The 17,799-nt window shown below is 45.8% G+C and overlaps 1 protein-coding gene across 2 annotated transcripts in view; it reads left to right on the top strand.

The window, feature by feature from the left end:
- Positions 1–637: 637 nt before the first annotated feature.
- The window catches only part of RTN4RL1 (reticulon 4 receptor like 1), a 269,312-nt gene continuing 252,150 nt past the window's right edge, over positions 638–17,799 (top strand). Inside the window, exon 1 of one of the 2 annotated variants that reach the window (XM_068270079.1) lies at positions 638–709. Coding sequence is in view for 1 of the 2 variants with exons in the window: in XM_068270078.1 (XP_068126179.1) it covers positions 1,985–1,997 (13 nt within the window). In the remaining variant the exon portion in view is untranslated. Of the gene's footprint in view, positions 710–883; positions 1,998–17,799 lie in introns of those variants that run through there. The other variant, XM_068270078.1, reaches the window with a different exon arrangement.

Genomic DNA, 17,799 nt, shown 5'->3' with positions numbered 1-17,799 from the left:
ACCTATACCTGGTTAAACCTATACTGAGGCACCTATACCTGACTAACCTATACTGGGGCACCTATACCTGGCTAGCCTATACTGAAGCACCTATACCTAGCTAACCTATACTAGGGCACTTATACCTGGATAAACCTATACTGAGGCACCTATACCTGGCTACTTATACTGGGACACCTATACCTGGATACCTCTACTAGGGGGCTAATATCATATAACGTTCTGGAGGCAAGGGGGGCACAATTATTACACCCTCGCCTGGAAGCTATTTAGTCTAGAAACTAGCCTGAGAGAGGTGTAGGAAGATTGGGGAAGCCTGATAGTCCAGAGGCTTCACTCTACTTAGATATCTCACTTTTGTTTTTGTGTTTCGCTTCAGGTACCCTTTAAGAAGGCAAAAACCAAAATAAAGTCAAGAAAGTAACATTTAATGATGCGCAGATTTGGTTTTAATATAAGTTGATGCATGTTATAAGATATGATCCTTATTTATCTAATGAAAAGAGGGAGCTAAGAGGGGTAAAGTTAGTGGCAGACCTTTACTAAAGGCAACATTTTTCTACAGGGAGAAATTAATCCTTCTGTTAATAAGTTGACACATGACTGAGCTCTTTGAAGATACATGACAGAGACAGACTTATGCACCATTGTGTCTGGCCTCTCTGGCTTCCTGGTGACCGACTGGTTAATGGGGCTATCTCACACTGAGGTAAGTGCAGAACAGTGAGGCAGATGAGAGGAGCAGGGGGGCAGGGGCATTAGCCTTTACTCATCTTCTATCCAATTACAGAGCAGGAAGACGACTGCTTGCTGGTCTGATCTCTCAGATCAGGGCTTGAGAAGTTAGTGGTGCTGCTGCTCTGTGTGCGTGTGAGAAGACAGCCTGGGGCATCAAGCGGGCACAGCCATGAGTGCATGGCACAAGGTGCCACGGCATGGGAAGGGCATGCACCTGCGTTCATTTTTGGCATTTTCCCTTCTGCAATAGGCTCAGGCACTGATTCGCTTGACTGAAACTCAGTAACAAAGCAGCAGGGGAAGAGAGAGAGAGAGAGAGAGAGAAACACCTTAAGAGGCAGCAGCAACATCACATGGCAGCTGAGAGCAGCCTGCTCTGGGAATAAGATGGTATTTTTGAACTCTGCAAGCAAAAAGCGCTTTCATAAATTTTATATGGGAGGCGTTTTATGAGAGAGAGAGGAGAGGAGAGGAATACAGGAGGAAGAGAAAGAGGGGGGGAGAGAAAATGAGAGAAGGACAGACAGAAGGGGAAGAAGGAGCTGGAGTGGAAGAGTGCTAGAGCAAGACTCCGGGAGATAGGTAGGGATAAATAGAGTGAGAAAGGTAAAGAGGGAGGAAAGGAGCAGGGGGAGGAGAGAGGGAGGGAGGAGAACACGGGAGTGAGAAAGGCAGGAGCAAAGAGATACATACAGATTCAAGCTGGAGCGCTGGAAGGAGTAATTGGGTTGACTGAGGCTCTCTCTTGTCATTTCTGACTGTCTTTGGCAGTCTCTCAGCGCTGGAACAGTTGTCTGATGACAAGGGGCTCAATGACTCTCCTTAGACTCCTTTCCCCCAACACTAAGGGGGTGGAGAGGTGTGAACAGTTTTCAGCCAAAAAAGGGGGCGTCTTCCCCCCCTAAATACCCAGAGGAGACAGAAAGCTGCTAGAGACCGAGGCACAGGGATTAGAGTGCTATCTGCATCCAGGAGGCAGGCAGAGAGCGGGGGTACCCAAGCCTTTCATCCCAGGAGAAGAGGCACCCCAGGAGGAAGGACGTACCCCGGGAGCAGAGCAGCCAAGCCGACTCGCCAGCTGACTCCCAGGACTGTGGCCACGGATTTTCTCATCGGCGGGACATCAAAGTAGAGCGGAGCACCTGGGAGGGGAAAGGCTCCGTCTCCTGCCTCTCGGATTACACGGCTGTCCCCCAGGAGTGCCCCCCGGAGCCGGACTGTCCCCACCGCGCGCACAGGTGGCACCATGCATCGCACAGGTAGGACCCCCTGGGTGGCACCTATACACCTCTATGAGGGGCTCATCCCCAGATCGCACAGACTTTTCAGCGAGGCACCAATGGGTACTAGAAGCTGCTTACAGGGGCCAGGCGGTGCACATATTTAGATGTGGCTGATGTTGTGTCCCTTATACTTTAATAAATACCTATATTTCTCAGACATCTCAGCACAATGGTAAAACTCTATACAAACTATTGGACGCGATCCGCTGATGATCCTCATTGACCCAATATAGGGTGTAATAATAAATGCCTGAAGTTGTCAGTGAGCGCAGAGTCAGGAGATTATCTCAGTCTCCGTCCTACATTCTACATTGGAGAACCTCAGAGCAGTTGTCGCGTATAGCAGCTGGGTGCCATCTATTAGGGGGTGCAGCTGCTTTTACCTGGGATGGGGGGCTCTCAGTCACCAGGGCATAGAAACTGGGAATCATGTAACATAACACAAACCACGATTGTTGTGATTAACAATATGCTTGGAAAGGATGAATGCTCATAGGATTGTTTGGTGTCAGTTAATAGACCTAAGTGACAAAAGCATTATCATGGGAGAGTGCCGCTTAGAGAATGTCACCTGCCCCTGTTTATGCATGCCAGTGCCCAGATGGCGTGACTGCCTGCTTCACCTGTCTGCCCTTCTGCTGCCTCTCTGTGCTGGGTACCACTTTCCCTCCACAAGCTGCTGTATACATCCATGGGTGCCTGACTGTGTCCCCATCCTAGCTGTCACCTCCTGCCAGCTACAGCGCAGGGCAGGAGGCAGCTGCTGGATGCCACTACTACTCAGGCGTCTGCCATGGGTCTATTGTTACCTGCCTGAGGATTCTGCTGCACCTGACTGCTCAGTGACTGGGGATTGGGCTTACCCATGCCATTATAGCTGTGTTAAGTTACATGTTGTGAGCATTTGTCACTGTCTGTGACCAAAACAAACTTAAGATGCCATCTCTGATTACTAGTTTGCCAGTGAAGTCTGTGTATAGCCAGCTCCTTGCGCTTGTTCATGCAGAATGCCTGTGTCAGATTCTCTCAGTGTGCATTCTGCGATGCAAGGAGGTTTATTCAAAGGGTCTTTTCGCACTGTGCACGTTGCGTTGCGATACCATCTGAACAATGCAGAAAAGTTAAATGTGCTCTGCTACTATACAGTGAAGCATACAGTACAATGAAAGTATTCTAATTGCCACTGTAAAACGTGCGCATTAATGCACAGCGTGCTGCACGTCACTGCGTCGGAACCCGCAGTACCACCCTCAGTGTGAAAGCCCCATAGGAATATCATTGCATTGCAAATTTATCGAGACAATTGCAAAGAAAAGTAGAAAAGTTTGATTGGTTGCTATGGGCAACAGCTTGACTTTTGCTCCAGTTTTCTGTGCACCGATCGATGAATTAGCCAACAGCAATCATCAGAATCTCAACTCACCCATTTCAGCCCATCAGGCTTTTTTGGGGGGAAGGGGGGCTGTTTAATGTTTCAAGGAGTCTTATTAAATAAACCCCAAATGTTCTGCACCTTTTATGGCTCTACAAGTGTAATCTATTTTATACAGCAACAGAGATATTTATAGCACATTACAGAAGGATATATATACATTTAAAATACTCTGTGGACAATACAGTTCATAACTGTGAACAAAAGGTGTGAAGACACTGCCTACTAAATCTTGCAAACTAATGTCCCTGCTCAGTGATAGGGCTAGCAAGGAATGCAGTTGGCAGATGGAATTCACTGGTATGTTAGCAGACTCATAAATAATGCAGTTAGAATATTGAGGTTGTGGTGCTTGAATGCACAGTCTTGTCATTATCAGTGTTCTGAATAGTGGCTGTTCCTATACAGAACTCTGGGGCTGGTATTGGGAAGCTGGGCTGTGGAGCATCTCGTGATGGTGGAGGAGCTGGGGTGGCTTTTGGAAAAAAGTGAGAAATGTGCCGGGGATGTGAATAAACACATTATCCTTGCAAAGAAAAGTCAAATAGAAGAAAACAGATGGTGATGTAATTCCCTAAGGGAACGGGGACATTATAGATTAGCATGGATCACATCAGCAGGTTATTATAGGTGTGAGAGACATGCTGCTCCTCTGAAGGAAAGGGCTGGGAAGTGGGGGGTGAAGCAGGTGTCTGAAGCAATCTCTCCAAACCGTCTCCCGAGGACAACCTGGTCTTGTGCAAAAAGCACACCATTAACCCTATATGTGAACAAGGGCCAATAGCACTTAGCAGCGGCAGTCTATGTAGACTGCCAGGCTGGAGTGGTGTCAACAAACTCCCATTCTCACTTCTATGTGTGACTTCCATTAATACATGCCTGTGCCCCTTATGAGGATTTTGTCTGACTCTGTTCACATTCCCTGCACTCTGCAGTGCTTACAATCTAAATGTTCTATCCAATCCAGATTGTAGATTTCCTATTGCTATATCCAGTAAGAAATGTGATAATTGGGTTCCATATAGCAGTGATACCGAACCTCTTTTTCACTTGATTTAACTAGAGTAAACTGAAGTCTGATTGGTTGCTGGGGAAGGTAGGGGGGTGTTATTGAATTTTACACATCATTATTCAATAAAAGATATTTGCGCTACCTCATTAAGTAAGCTCAATGTTATTGCGCACAATAGAGCTGATTTATCCCAACAAGTGCAAAGAAAACTGGAAAAAAATGGAAGCAACCATCAGGTTTTAATAGGGATTCTCATTGGTTGCTAAAGGCAACTGCTCTTCCAGTTCTTTGCACTTGTCTTGATTTATTCATCTCTACAGTTAAAAAAACCCAAGCTAAGTACACACATGTGATGATTGTTGCCCCTTGGGAATTGAGAGACGATCCCTCGGGTGACAAATCAAGAACCTATGCTGTACAGATGCATCTCTAGCCTTCAGGCTAGTGATGCATTGTGTAACTATGGAGGGGGTGAAGGGACAACTGGGCACAATGGAGTGAAAATAACATTGCGATCAGGCATGCATAGCATTGGGTGACGTTTAGGATCCATCATAGACACATACATATAATAGATAGGCCATCTTTTATCTAATGTGTGTATGCACCTTAAGAAGCTGTGGAAAGTCTAGCAGACTGTGTATTTAGCCAGTACTTTTAAGGCCTAGTTCACATGGACATTTGTAGTTAGCAATCATCAGCGGCTGACAAGCATGTTTGCATACAGACATACGCAGTTGTGCCAGGTGCCTGTTAGCTAGTTAGCATGCATACGGTGGGGGATGGGCAACAGGTCCTTTGTGCACAACGCTGTCAACTGAGCCGCCATCACATTCATATGGCGTTTATACAGCGTTCACTTAGCGTTCCAATGCAAGTTTGTACAGTGGTTATTGACAATCGCGGTTGACAATTACTTGCGTAAAAAACGATCCAATGGCATTTTCAATGCTTCCATACACTGAATATCGGTCAGTTGCCAGGAAACCATGCCATGCTGCCACTGTCTGGGTGAACGGGCCTTTACGACAAACTTACTGATTCTTACATTTTAAACAGTGTTAAACACTAACACCAAGACCAACTTTTGCGCACACCACAATGTTAATGCCTATTCACCCTGTGTGATATGTATATAGACAGCATTATCATCACAATTTAAGTGAACAGTACAACTAGATTATAAAGGGGCCATCATGGATTGGAAACCACAGTGTTGATGTGCCAATTTTTATTTAGGGTTTCAGAGTGTATGGAGCGCTATAAATGTTATTTTAGAACAATATGGAGCAAGCAGAAAAATTCCTGGAGAGTTTGATTAAGGTAAGGGCATGAGCACCCTGAAGTACCATCAGTGGCTCTGCGTGCGATACGCAAGGACATCAGAGTGCATGGATAGTACTGTCTGATGGGCACACTGATAATGCACTCTCGCAACGCACTGCTCCATGCATTTTGAACGTAACGCAAAACTGTCCCATTCAACATAGTTGGATGGGGTATTGCTGCAATGTAGAGACATGCAGGTGCCAGGCGTTTGTGTTACCATGTGTTGTTGACCAAAGTGCAGCATATTCATGCACAGTGGCATAGCAAGAGGGGATGCAGAGATTGTGACCACATCAGGGCCCTTGGGCTAGATAGATCCACTAGGGGTCCTCCTTCATCCATCTTATTTGCTTTTTATTGGTGCTATGCTGATCATTAACTCCTCTATAAGTACATTGAATAGTGGTAATCCTTAACAAACTATTTCCTTACTCTGATCACACCTCTGACACTTCAGCTGTCCTTGGTAGGTTTTGGGGCCCAATTTCAATAGAGTGCTTGGGGGCCCAAGCTCCTTACTTATGCAACTATTTATGTCCTCCAGGAGTGGCTGGATAGTGTACTGATGAATGGCTCTGCCTCTGACACAGGAGACTTGGGTTTAACGCTTGGCTCTTCCTGTACAGTAAGCCAGTAGGGAGTCCATGGGCAATTCTTACTAACACTGCTACAGCCTATAGAGTGCACCCTAGTAGCAGGAGCTCTCAGTCTGCCAGGAGATAAGCACAATGTAAATGTTCTGTGTCTTGTATCCATGAGTTTTTGTTGGAAGCAGTTTCACTGTATACATCATCCTACTGTCATCATGTGACTGAGTTGGGCTCATTAGCATTATGCAACAGCTTGGCTTAGACTGCTTGAATATCTTTATACGTGGACTGTTGTCTTTGAAGGTGATTCATCCAGAAGTGTGGCAGAGCTGTATGTGGCTGTATATGTGGTGTGTATAAGCCAGCTCACAATACTGCATGAGTTTCTTCTAGCAATCATCCTGGCAACAACTTGACAGTGCCTTCATATAGATATATCCACCCCTTAGGAATTCTCATTTGCGCTGAGTACCTGTGACTTCAATACCCAGCAGGTTTACACAGGTCATTCCCCTCTGCCTTGGTGCTTAGGTGTCAAGGTGACAGGTTACTGGAAAAAAAAAATAATTGGCCTTATGCTATGGGAGACATTCCACCTGCTATAGCAAGATCTTCACACGGTATTCTATAGAAACGCTTGTGCAATTAGGCTGTTGTAAATCAGGGATTTTTTGAAGTATCGTCATGTACCAAAAGCACCCTGTGAAATGCCTGAGCTTACTGGATGTGCCGCATGTTGAGCCTCTGCCATATTGACTAAATTCTTTACAAGAAGACTTCAAACCTACTGTACTAATCAACAGAAATCTCCCGACTCAGAGTGATGCTTTCTCACTGCTTGTCCTTGAAGAGTGTTCAAGGGCACCGAGCAGTCAGAAAAGTGAACCCTTGGAGGCTTCCATTAATGGGCGCATTGATTCTTTAAAGCCTTTTAGCCTCACCAAATAGCTTAATATCTTCTGCAATATTTTTTATGCAGCACAGTAACTGCTGCTTGTGATACTTGTAAGCAGAGTTGCATATTCTAATGCATTCTTGTAGTGCTAAACATCTACGCTGCTTTCTGTACTATGTATACTGTGTGTACTGCTAGTCTGCTATGTACTATATATTACTGCTATTACTCAACTCTGCAATGTCATGCAATACTACTACGCTAGATATAGTACTGCTGTCCTTTTTTTTAGGTATAAAACAACTAAAAGGTTAGAAAACAACCTATACTATTATGTGAATCACCAGACAGCCTATAGTAAAATAGTATATGGCTATACTTAAAAATGTTAGATCTGTGTTTTGTTTATGATTAGAGTGTACTAGTTCTATGCAGAAGGCAGGGGTGTAACTACAAGAGAGCTGCCCCTGCGACCACAGGGTGCCCAGTACTGTAAGGGAGGGGCAACTTCTTCATCACTTCCTCCGACAAAAGGGTCCATCCTTCAGATCAACTGTTTTTGTGGCTAGACTTGTGGGAGTGAAGATTGTGATGGCCACACTTGTTTTATGAGTCTTATGACCCTGGCAAGATGGGCCCTGATGCTGTTAGGGTCATTAGGAAAGGCAAGAGAAAGGATGTGATCATTGGGGAGCTCTATCAAAGTTTTACTGGGGGGGGGGCATAGTTTGCAGTAATGCCCCTGTTAGAAGACTAGCTGGATAAGCTACAGTGAGTCAAAAGGACATTCCATTATGTTTACACTCTTTTATATACATCCTATGTAATTCAACCTCACTGTCCCTGTGTCATCCTGTCCCTGTGTCCCTGCGTTTGTGCTACTGCGCATCTGCCGCACGGAGAGCCATTGGGACAGGAGCAGGACGGGGCAGGGCGCCGGTGTAATGTCTGATTACGCTACCCGGAAACTCCCTTCCACACTGAATAGCGCGCATGCTCAGTGTGAAGTTAATGATGCTGCTGGAGATAAAATACGAAATATCTCCGCTCCCACACCTCTTACACTCCCCAAATTTTCAGGGTAGGGATGGGACCCCCCGAACGACCTCTATGCCAAATTGCAGCCCCCGAGACCCGCTGGTTCAGGAGATAGATTACAGTAACCTATCTCGGGAACCAGCGGGTCTCGGGGGCTGCAATTTGGCATAGAGGTCGTTCGGGTGGTCCCCTCCATACCCTGAAAATTTGGGGAGTGTAGGATGTGTGGGAGCGGAGATATTTCGTATTTTATCTCCAGCAGCATCGTTCTATAGGAAATGTGGCCGCACAGTCTCCTACTGCGCATGCGGGGCAGCGCAAATCCACAGGCAGCGCAATCAGACATTACACCGGCCGGGCTTGTGGGTGCGTGCGCATGTGCGGTGACATGTGGCGGCGGTGACACACCTAGAGCTCGTTTTTAAACGGGCTTACGCCAACTAATACAGCAGTAAACTGATATGTTAGGTACACACATGCAACAACTGTTACCCATTGGGGATCGAGAAACAATTAAAGGACAAATGCTGTACAAATGCATCATTAGCCATCAGGCTAACAATGCCTTATGCTACTGTGGAGGGGGCGGAGGGATGACGATCGTCACACGAAGGAGCAGATTCCTGCAGGTTAAGGGAGCAAAAATTACATTGCGATCAGTCCTTCTCGGGCATCTGGGGTCGTTAGGGATCTGACACGACCGATCCTTAACAACTCCCGACGCCCAAACTGGATTGAACAGTGGCAGCCGTACACATAGAATAATTATCGTCTGAAACGGTAATTATTGGCCATTTCATATGACAATTATCGCATGTGTGTATGTAGCTTAACCTCTTGATGACTTCAGTGCTTAACCCCCCCTAGTGACCAGGCTATTTTTAGTAAAATAGGCCACTGCAACTTTAAGGCCAAGCTGCAGGGCCGCACAACACAGCACACAAGTGATTATCCCCCCTTTTCTCCCCACCGGCCAATCATGGCGATCGGCTCTCATAGGCTTCTGCCTATGAGAGTCGATTGCTCTCTTGTCCCCCAGGGGGACAGCCGTGTCACACGGCTGTCCCCAGTACAGCGCTGCTGCCGATCGCAGCGATGTACATGTAAATAGACGGCGATCACTCTGTCTAACAGTCTCCCGAGCGGCGATCGCCACTCAGAGACTGAAGGCGGGGCGGAGCTCCACCCCCCAGACAGGAGATGCGCGATCTCCTGCAATAGCTGGCCCCAGGACTTTAAGCCGATCGGCGTTACACGGTCCTGAGGCTGCCGCCGCGGCCACGCCCATTGGTGTGACGCGGTCGGCAAGAGGTTAAAGAGGAACTCCAGTGAACATTTTACTGTTGGCAGGTAATGTAGCTGCTGCATGGTTTTTGGCAGTTGGAAACAGCTGTGACCAGCTATTTCTCACAAAAGTTCGACGTTTTCTTGTGGGAGGGGTTACTTGTGGGAGGGGTTTCACCACAATATCAGTCATACAGCACCCCTGATGGTCTGTTTGTGAAAAGGAATATATTTCTCATGTAAAAGGGGTATCAGCTACTGATTGGGATAAAGTTAAATTTTTGGTTGGAGTTTCTCTTTAAGTGTCCTTAGAATGTCATACATGGAACTCTAATGTACTTTCATTTCTTTTCTACAGTATAATCTTGTAAACTCTGATATAGTAAACCTCTGGCTATATTAAACCCATTGCCCAGGTCCTGACAATTTAAGTAATGCCTTGACAAGCTTGGATTATAAAAGAGAAGAAAAACAGTGATGCAGTCAGGAACACAAACAAACTGCATTATTGATCAGGACCTTGCGTATAGTTATTTTCAGCACAGTTAAAGAGGCGCTGTAGTGACATATAGTAGAATGTAGTAACTTATGGTATTCAGGATACCCGAATTGTCATAAAGCTGTCACATTTTAAAGTGGCCCGACAGGTATGCTTGAATCTAAAAATGAAACCTTGGCCGGTAAGGTGACACTTAAAAGTAGGGAGAAAGAATGTATAGCAGCATGAGGACAGTCAGGCAGTACAAAGGACGTCCATACCAAGGAACTTCCACACTGACAGGAACTGAAGTTAGGATAAGCAATACGATGTAATCAGTATCATCCACAAGGCCCTCTAGGCATGTGCCTAGGACCTGCTGGTTCTTCAGTGGCTTGCCTGTCATCTCCTCTGAAATCCTGCACCCACCCACATCACATCAGGAAAAAATGCCAGGTGCAAAACAGGAGGAGCCAATACTTTTATCTTGCCTGGGGCCCAATTTCTGATTCTCTAAATTTAATAACTACAAATTATTGTTGACGTGATAACTGTTAGCTGAAACAGATGATTCCGTCTGTTTTAGTCGATGTTTGCACAAAAAAGTATGTGTATAGAGCTACCCTGATCTATCCTGCTTGGGCGTTGGGGGTCATGTTGGGTCCTTAACAACCCCCGGAACCCCAGCAGAACCATTTTCAAACCTCCGCAGTGCAGCAATCGTCGTCCCTCCATTAATCTCCATAACAACAGAACACATCACCAGCCTCAAGGCATCGTTCACTGAATTGTTGCTTCTCGATCCCAGACGGACGACAATTATTGTATATGGGTACATAGCTTTAGAAAAGTTCAGGTTGGTTATACAGATTAATAGAAGCATTATTGTATCTGGTTTTCCTTCAAAGGACAACCGAGGTGACATGTGACATGATGAGATAGACATGTGAATGTACAGTGCCTAGCATACAAATAACTAGGATGTGTTCCTTTTTTTCTTTCTGTGCTTGAAAAAGTTTAACATCAGGTATGCAACTGACAGTTTCTGTCTGGGTCGGAACCGAGTTGGACTGGGTCAGACTGTAGCATAACCCTCGCTGATAAAGAATCACAGCCATAAAACACTTTCCTGTTAGTAAATGGCTTCTGAGAGCAGGAAAGAGATAAAAAGGCTCAATAATTCATAGATTTGAGCAGTGGCATACTTCAATGAAGGTGTCATTGAGCAGAGACAATGAAACTGTAAAAACCTGAAAACTAGATTTAAATATAAAATAAAACGGATATCTAAAAAAGTCATTTTTAGGAGAAGGTGGATAGATACAATTGTTTTTCTCATCAGTTTATTTTCACTTTGGATGTCCATTAAAAAAATGTTAGCCCGGATTTATGATTACTGTGATACATGTCGGTAGTAACAACATAATTATCTAAACTTCATTACAGTATAATGAAGCAACCACAATAAGTCACTGTGTAGGCAAAGTGTTGCTGTGATCTCTATGGTTTTGTGATTTTCTGTATTCACTCTTCTATGCTCCTCCTTGTTCTAAGTAAGCTGCATTACCTGATGGTTTTGTATGATTTCATCTCTGCAAGTTTTCTTCAGTAAAGAGTTCTTCTAACTTGTACTGGGTGCATATTAGTGATGGGCGACCAGTGTTCGCCACTGTTCGGGTTCGCCCGGATTTTGGCCTGTTCGGGTTCGGTTCGGCACCCCCCGAACACCTCATGGTGTTCGGAAGGGTGTTCAGGCACGCTGCCCGAACCCGAACAGGCCTTCTTTGTTCGGCCGAACACAGCCGTGTCCGGCCGAACATAGCCCCCTATTGGGTCCCAGCATAAAGGGAGAGCATGCCCCGAGCGCGGGGGGGGGGGGGGGGGGTGTCGGAAATGCCCCCCACCCCTCCCCGCTAAGCTCTCCCTTTTGCCGGTACCCTATAATTAAATTTAAGTGCCCAAAAGTACGTGAGGAGGAGGATGGCAGGAAGAGGGAAGCCGGAGTTCTTGGGCGCTAATACCATCTGGTACTTCCGCCCTCTCTTGACGCACTTCCTGTTTACATTTGAAGTCGCATCAAGGGTGTGCAGAAGTACCGCGATGACGCGTACGACGGTACGTGTCATCATGTAGATGATGCGTACCCTCGTTCGCGTCATCGCGGTACTTCTGCGCTCTCTTGACGCGACTTCAAATGTAAACAGGAAGTGCGTCAAGAGAGGGCGGAAGTACCAGATGGTACTAGTGCCCAACAACTCCGGCTTCCCTCTTCCTGCCCTCCTCCTCCTCAGTTACTTTTGGGGGGCTTAAATTTAACATTATAGGGAACCGGCAAAAGGGAGAGCTTAGCGGGGAGGGGTGGGGGGCATTTCCGACCCCCCCCCCCCCCCCCTGCGCTCGGGGCATGCTCTCCCTTTATGCTGAGACCCTATAGGGGCCCCAAAGGGACATTTTTCGGTTGGGTTCGGCTCGAACATGCCGAACATCAGGGGCATGTTCGGCCGAACCACACCGAACCCGAACATCCAGATGTTCGCCCAACACTAGTGCCTATCTGCTTGTACAGGCCACTCTGCTCCATCAATACATACATACATCCTGCATACACATGTGTGTAGTGGTGCACATTTCTAGCCAGGAAATGTTAAAGGAACTAAGGAAAGGGTAAAAGGTTACTCTATTTTTCATATTTAGTGTCTGTGAAAAAGTGATATTATTGTTGTTACATTGTGAACTTACCTAGAGATTATCATCACATACAGCCAGCGTGAAATCAGGTGAAAACAAGTCTGCACCATCTGTCACTGTATGTTTGTGTATACTGTATAAAACGGATCAGTGAATAATGGTGCACAGAGCCTATGCATAAAAATGGCGCCGCATTAAAAAGATACGCTTATCGCTATTTATCGTTAGCATGGCACAATGATTCCACACAGGGAAAAAAGTAGAAAAGGGCACACAGTAACGTTATTTATCAATAGCTAACCTACATAAGCCAAACTGCAGAAGTTATTTACGGTAACTGCAAAACGGTGAATGGATTTAATGTAACACTGTCAAGGTTAGGGTTAGGCACCACCAGGGAGGTCTTAAGGTTAGGCACCACCAGGGGGGGTGCTTAGGGTTAGGCACCTCCAGGGGGGTGGTTAGGGTTAGGCACCACCAGGTGGGTCTTAGGGTTAGGCACCACCAGGGGGGGGTGCTTAGGGTTAGGCACCTCCAGGGGGGTGGTTAGGGTTAGGCACCATCAGGTGGGTCTTAGGGTTAGGCACCACTAGTGCGGTGCTTAGGGTTAGGCACCACCAGGGGTGGTTAGGGTTAGGCACCACCAGGGGGTGGTTAGGGTTAGGCACCACCAGGGGGGGGGGGGGGGTTTAGGGGTTAGGGATAGGTACAGAGAGGGTTCTGTGTGTTAACGCTAAATAACGATAAGGCTTTAACACTAAATAACGATAAGGCTTTAACGTTAAATAGCGTTAAGCGACAAATGGATTAGCTGCAACACCATGGGCCATTATTGGCAGGCGACATTTTCAGATGGATCCGTATAAAATGATATATCATATTTCAAGGTTTATTTTAGTCATAGCAATAGAAAGTATAGATTGTTGTTTATGCTAGTGTTTATCATTTCTGTATGTAAGGCTGTATAGCTACAGCCATAGCAGACCATACTGGACTTATGGGACCCACCAGGATAGAGGTCCCTGCTGGGCTGTCTGGCTGTGTGATCTCAGCAATACTATTGTATAACTTATAGGTGTAGTGATGAATGTATGTGTATTTTAGACACTTTTATATTTCTTTGAAAGCAGTCAGATTTCTGCAGTATTGTCCACTGATTTAGACTGCTTACAATGCAAGAGATTGTTGAAATCAATCCCATGATAAATCGCTCAACCCTAAGGGCCCATTCACACTAGAGCGTTTTGCCGAGGATTTCGGCAAAATGCTCAAGCGCCAGCGCTTTTGAAAGCGCTAGTGCTATGATATCCTATGGGCCCGTTCTTACTTGGGCGATTTGCGTTAATCGCCGCCAATTAACGCGAATCGCCAAATGCAAACGCTTAGCCTGCACCATTTTCAGGTGATTTCCTGGTGATCTCGTTTCAGTGCTATAGAAGCGCTAAACGTGATCGCAGGAAAATCGCTGTAGTGTCCAGTGATTTTTCCGCGTTAAAAATTTCTCCCGCAAAATGGCGGTAATCGCTGGCGTTTTGCACTTTCAAGTGTGAATGGGACCTAAAGGACAACTGACCTGAGAAGTAGGGGCGTAACTAGAGCTGAGCAGCGAGGGGGGTGGGGGGAGGCAGAGTTGTGGAGGGCCTCAACTACTAACCTTACCAACCTCCAATAGAGGGGACTATGCTTCAGATCAGGTGTTTTAAACAAGCATTAACATCACTTTGACTGCATTTAATGCATGCTTGTTTCAGGTGTGTGATTCAGACACTACTACTGCATGACATATCAGCAGGACTGACAGGCAACTGGTATTGTTTAACAGGAAATAAATATGACAGCCTCCATATTCCTCTCAGGTCAGTTGTCCTTTAACAGGTGGTCAAGCTATGTGCTATACAGCTTCGTCTTTATACCCTGAAAGCTTTCCCTAACAGAGCTTATCTGGTATCGGGTGGGTCCTGAAAGTCAGATGAAAATCCAACTTCAGGCATAATGCACGTCTCCGCTTTCCCTATTTATCCACTTGCCATCCTCTGCACTACTGCTGTATGACCTGACTGGGTGGCAAGAAATGAAGGCGTGGCTAGCAGGGCTGTGAAGTCGGTACAAAAATCATCCTACTCCGGCTCCTCAGTTTATGAAACCTCAGACTCCAGATACAGAAAAATTGCTCCGAATTCTTGAATCCGACTCCTTAGTCTAATACTTAACAGGGCGACTCCAGGTACCCAAAAATTGCTCTGACTCCGATTCCTCAACTCCACAGCCCTGGTGGCTAGTTTACCCTACCAGGAAGGAGGTAAAGCAAAATATGGGAACTGAAGCAGGTTTTATGTACAATGGGATCCTGGGCAAAAATGAACGTAGTTGTATATCAGGAACAGAGGCGCCAAAAGTATAAAATTAGATGAAATGAGCTTAAAAACCCAACTTAATTGGCAAAAATGAAGTAGAAAGTGGTGATCTTACCTCCCTCAAGCAGACACGACAACGTCTGCGATTCAGACAGTCAAACACAGTTATTAGAAATGCCAAAAAAATTGCAATTCGCTTCGCAGGCTCAATCCCGCTTCATCAGGCAATACAGGGAGTAGTATCAAGCGATCTGCACAAGGATTCACGTTAAGCGCCTCTGTCAAAAAAAATGAATGTAGGGCCTCTTACATTTTCCATATTGCAATCATAGTAAACTTGTGACCTCTACAGTCCTTGACTTGTGGACCCCTATGGAGTTTGGGGCCCTAGGCAGTTGGACTGAAAGGGATGCCATTAGGAAAAACTGAGAGCAGTGCTGAGGTGGTATTTGCATAGTATTCTACCTTTCCCCAAGTTTACTTATGAGTGATCCACTGCAAAGTCACAGCATGGGGACCTGTAATGATATTGTCACGGTACCGATCCTTTTCAATTTGCTCCTGGCTTTTTAAACAGCGATGTGAAAGAAGCCGAATCTTCAGCGTAAATCACTGTAACTGTGTTGCCACCGCATTCCTAAAATATGACATTAGACTGTCAACTCTCCATCTTGCAGAATTGAGGCTTTCTAAATATTTAGCGCTCCGACGTATGTTTATGCATAAAATAACAATTACTGCGGCAATCATGAAAATATACAGGAGGGTGCGGCGTTCTTCTCTCGCTCTCATTTTAATGCTGAAACGAAAAATCGGCAATAAAATATTTTCAGTATTAGAAAAATTGCTTAATTGCACAGTGCCAGTTATTTGCACATTGTATTCCCCCCTCCCCCCCTCTTATTCCCGTGTGCATTCAGTAATTAAACGTGGTGCGCCATGTTGCTAGGAACAAGCCAGGATAAACAGGTTAGCACTTTACTATAGATTTCAGTTTGCAAATCTATGCAGATTGACAGCGCTGGAACATTAAATGTTAATTTGCATGACATTAGTGGCTGCGGGCTGTCTCCCTATGTTTCCTTAGTCACATGCATATATTTCCTGGGAAAGGAAGGCAGGCCGAGACACAGTGGTGCGTTACATTATCCTGATAGCTAATTCCCTGCCTGGATCACTTGTCTATGGCATATTCAGGTCTTATCACCTTGTCTGTAGCTGCTTTTCCCAAGGCGCGCTGCAAAGTGAGATGTACAACACCGCTATCAGCTTGTTCTTTCTTGCCAACATATGTTAATAAAATAATAACCTCTTCGTTTTGACCGGGAGGAGGAGTGGCGAGAAAAAAAAAAGTTGATGTGGAGTTAAAGTGGACCTGAACTCACAGGACAGAAGGAAAACAGAGAGAAATGCATCTTGTATGTATTTAGAGAGTTTAGCCTGTCTGATTCCCCCCTCATCTGTGTCTAAACACAAGTTGTAATTTGATCTCTTCCCTGTGTCACCTGACTGACACAGCAGATAAAGCAGATAAGCTTATGTCTGCTTCCATGGAAGGAGGAAGTAGAAACACTGGAGATTTATTTTAGGATTTGTATCAGCTCTAACAATGTTTTTCTTTAAAGGGAATCTGAGATAGGCGTTTAAACACAAAATATACATACCTGGGGCTTCCTCCAGCCCCCTCCGGCATGATTGCACCCACGCCGTCCTCTTCCGACTCCCCGTTCGTCCGCAATATGCCCCAGAAAGTCCTCTGGTCTAGGGCCAACTGCGTACGTGCGGCCTGGCCGTGCACACGCTCCCACCGCGATCAATTCACTTGAAATACTACTGCGCAGGGGCAGAATGCTCCCAGCAACGGGAGTGAGACGTGGAGCATGCATGGCCGGACTGTACCTGCGCCGACTAGCTCCGACTGGAGGATTTTGTGGGTCCAGTTGCTGGCGAAGGAGAAGGCGACTGAGGACGATGAAGGAGCAGGCCGGAGGGGGATGGAGGAAGCCCCAGGTAAGTATACATTTTTAAAGGGGCCCCATTTCAGGTACACTCTAAAGGTAATTATTATGCAGTTGTGTACCTTTAAGAGCAGAGAGGAAGTTCTGAGTTCAGGTCCGCTTTAAAGAATGCTGATTGGCAAAAACCAACTTGAAGCCTGTGGGCAAAACTGTGAGCCTTAAAGTTGTGTCGAGTTAAGCAGCCAGTGCCAGTGGAGCTTTGTTAAGTGGCAGTGTAATTAATTATTTAAAATCTTGTAGCTATCTTTCATTAGAATTTATCTGTACATCAACCACAAAATCAGTCAAACACACTCATTTATAAGTTAATGCAAGCTCTGAATTATTTAGTGCGAGTTAGATCAGGGCTGGGCTGCACTCTCTCGCCACACTGTCTCTCCTCCGGGTTTAATGGTTCCCAGTAAATGGTGTGGGCGGAAGGGAGGGCTGATGGAAGACGAGAGGATCCTGGCCGAGGGGTGCTTGGGAGTCCCTATATTGTCAGACCAGAAGTCTCGCTGTTATAAATTGAGTTGGGAAGTAAGACGACTTAAAAAGCCAGTTAATATATAAGTAACAAGGCGGTTATGTATATTGCATGGGCTGTAAAAGGATTCATAGACGGATAGAGCTGTGTATGGTTTTACTCCGGAGAAACAATAGTCTTTACAGGTTAAATGG

The sequence above is a fragment of the Hyperolius riggenbachi genome, chromosome 2 (genome assembly GCF_040937935.1).
Source record: "Hyperolius riggenbachi isolate aHypRig1 chromosome 2, aHypRig1.pri, whole genome shotgun sequence".
Lineage (NCBI taxonomy): Eukaryota > Metazoa > Chordata > Amphibia > Anura > Hyperoliidae > Hyperolius > Hyperolius riggenbachi.
Note: the sequence above shows the minus strand (reverse complement) of the source record. Positions and strands in the feature narration are given on the sequence as shown.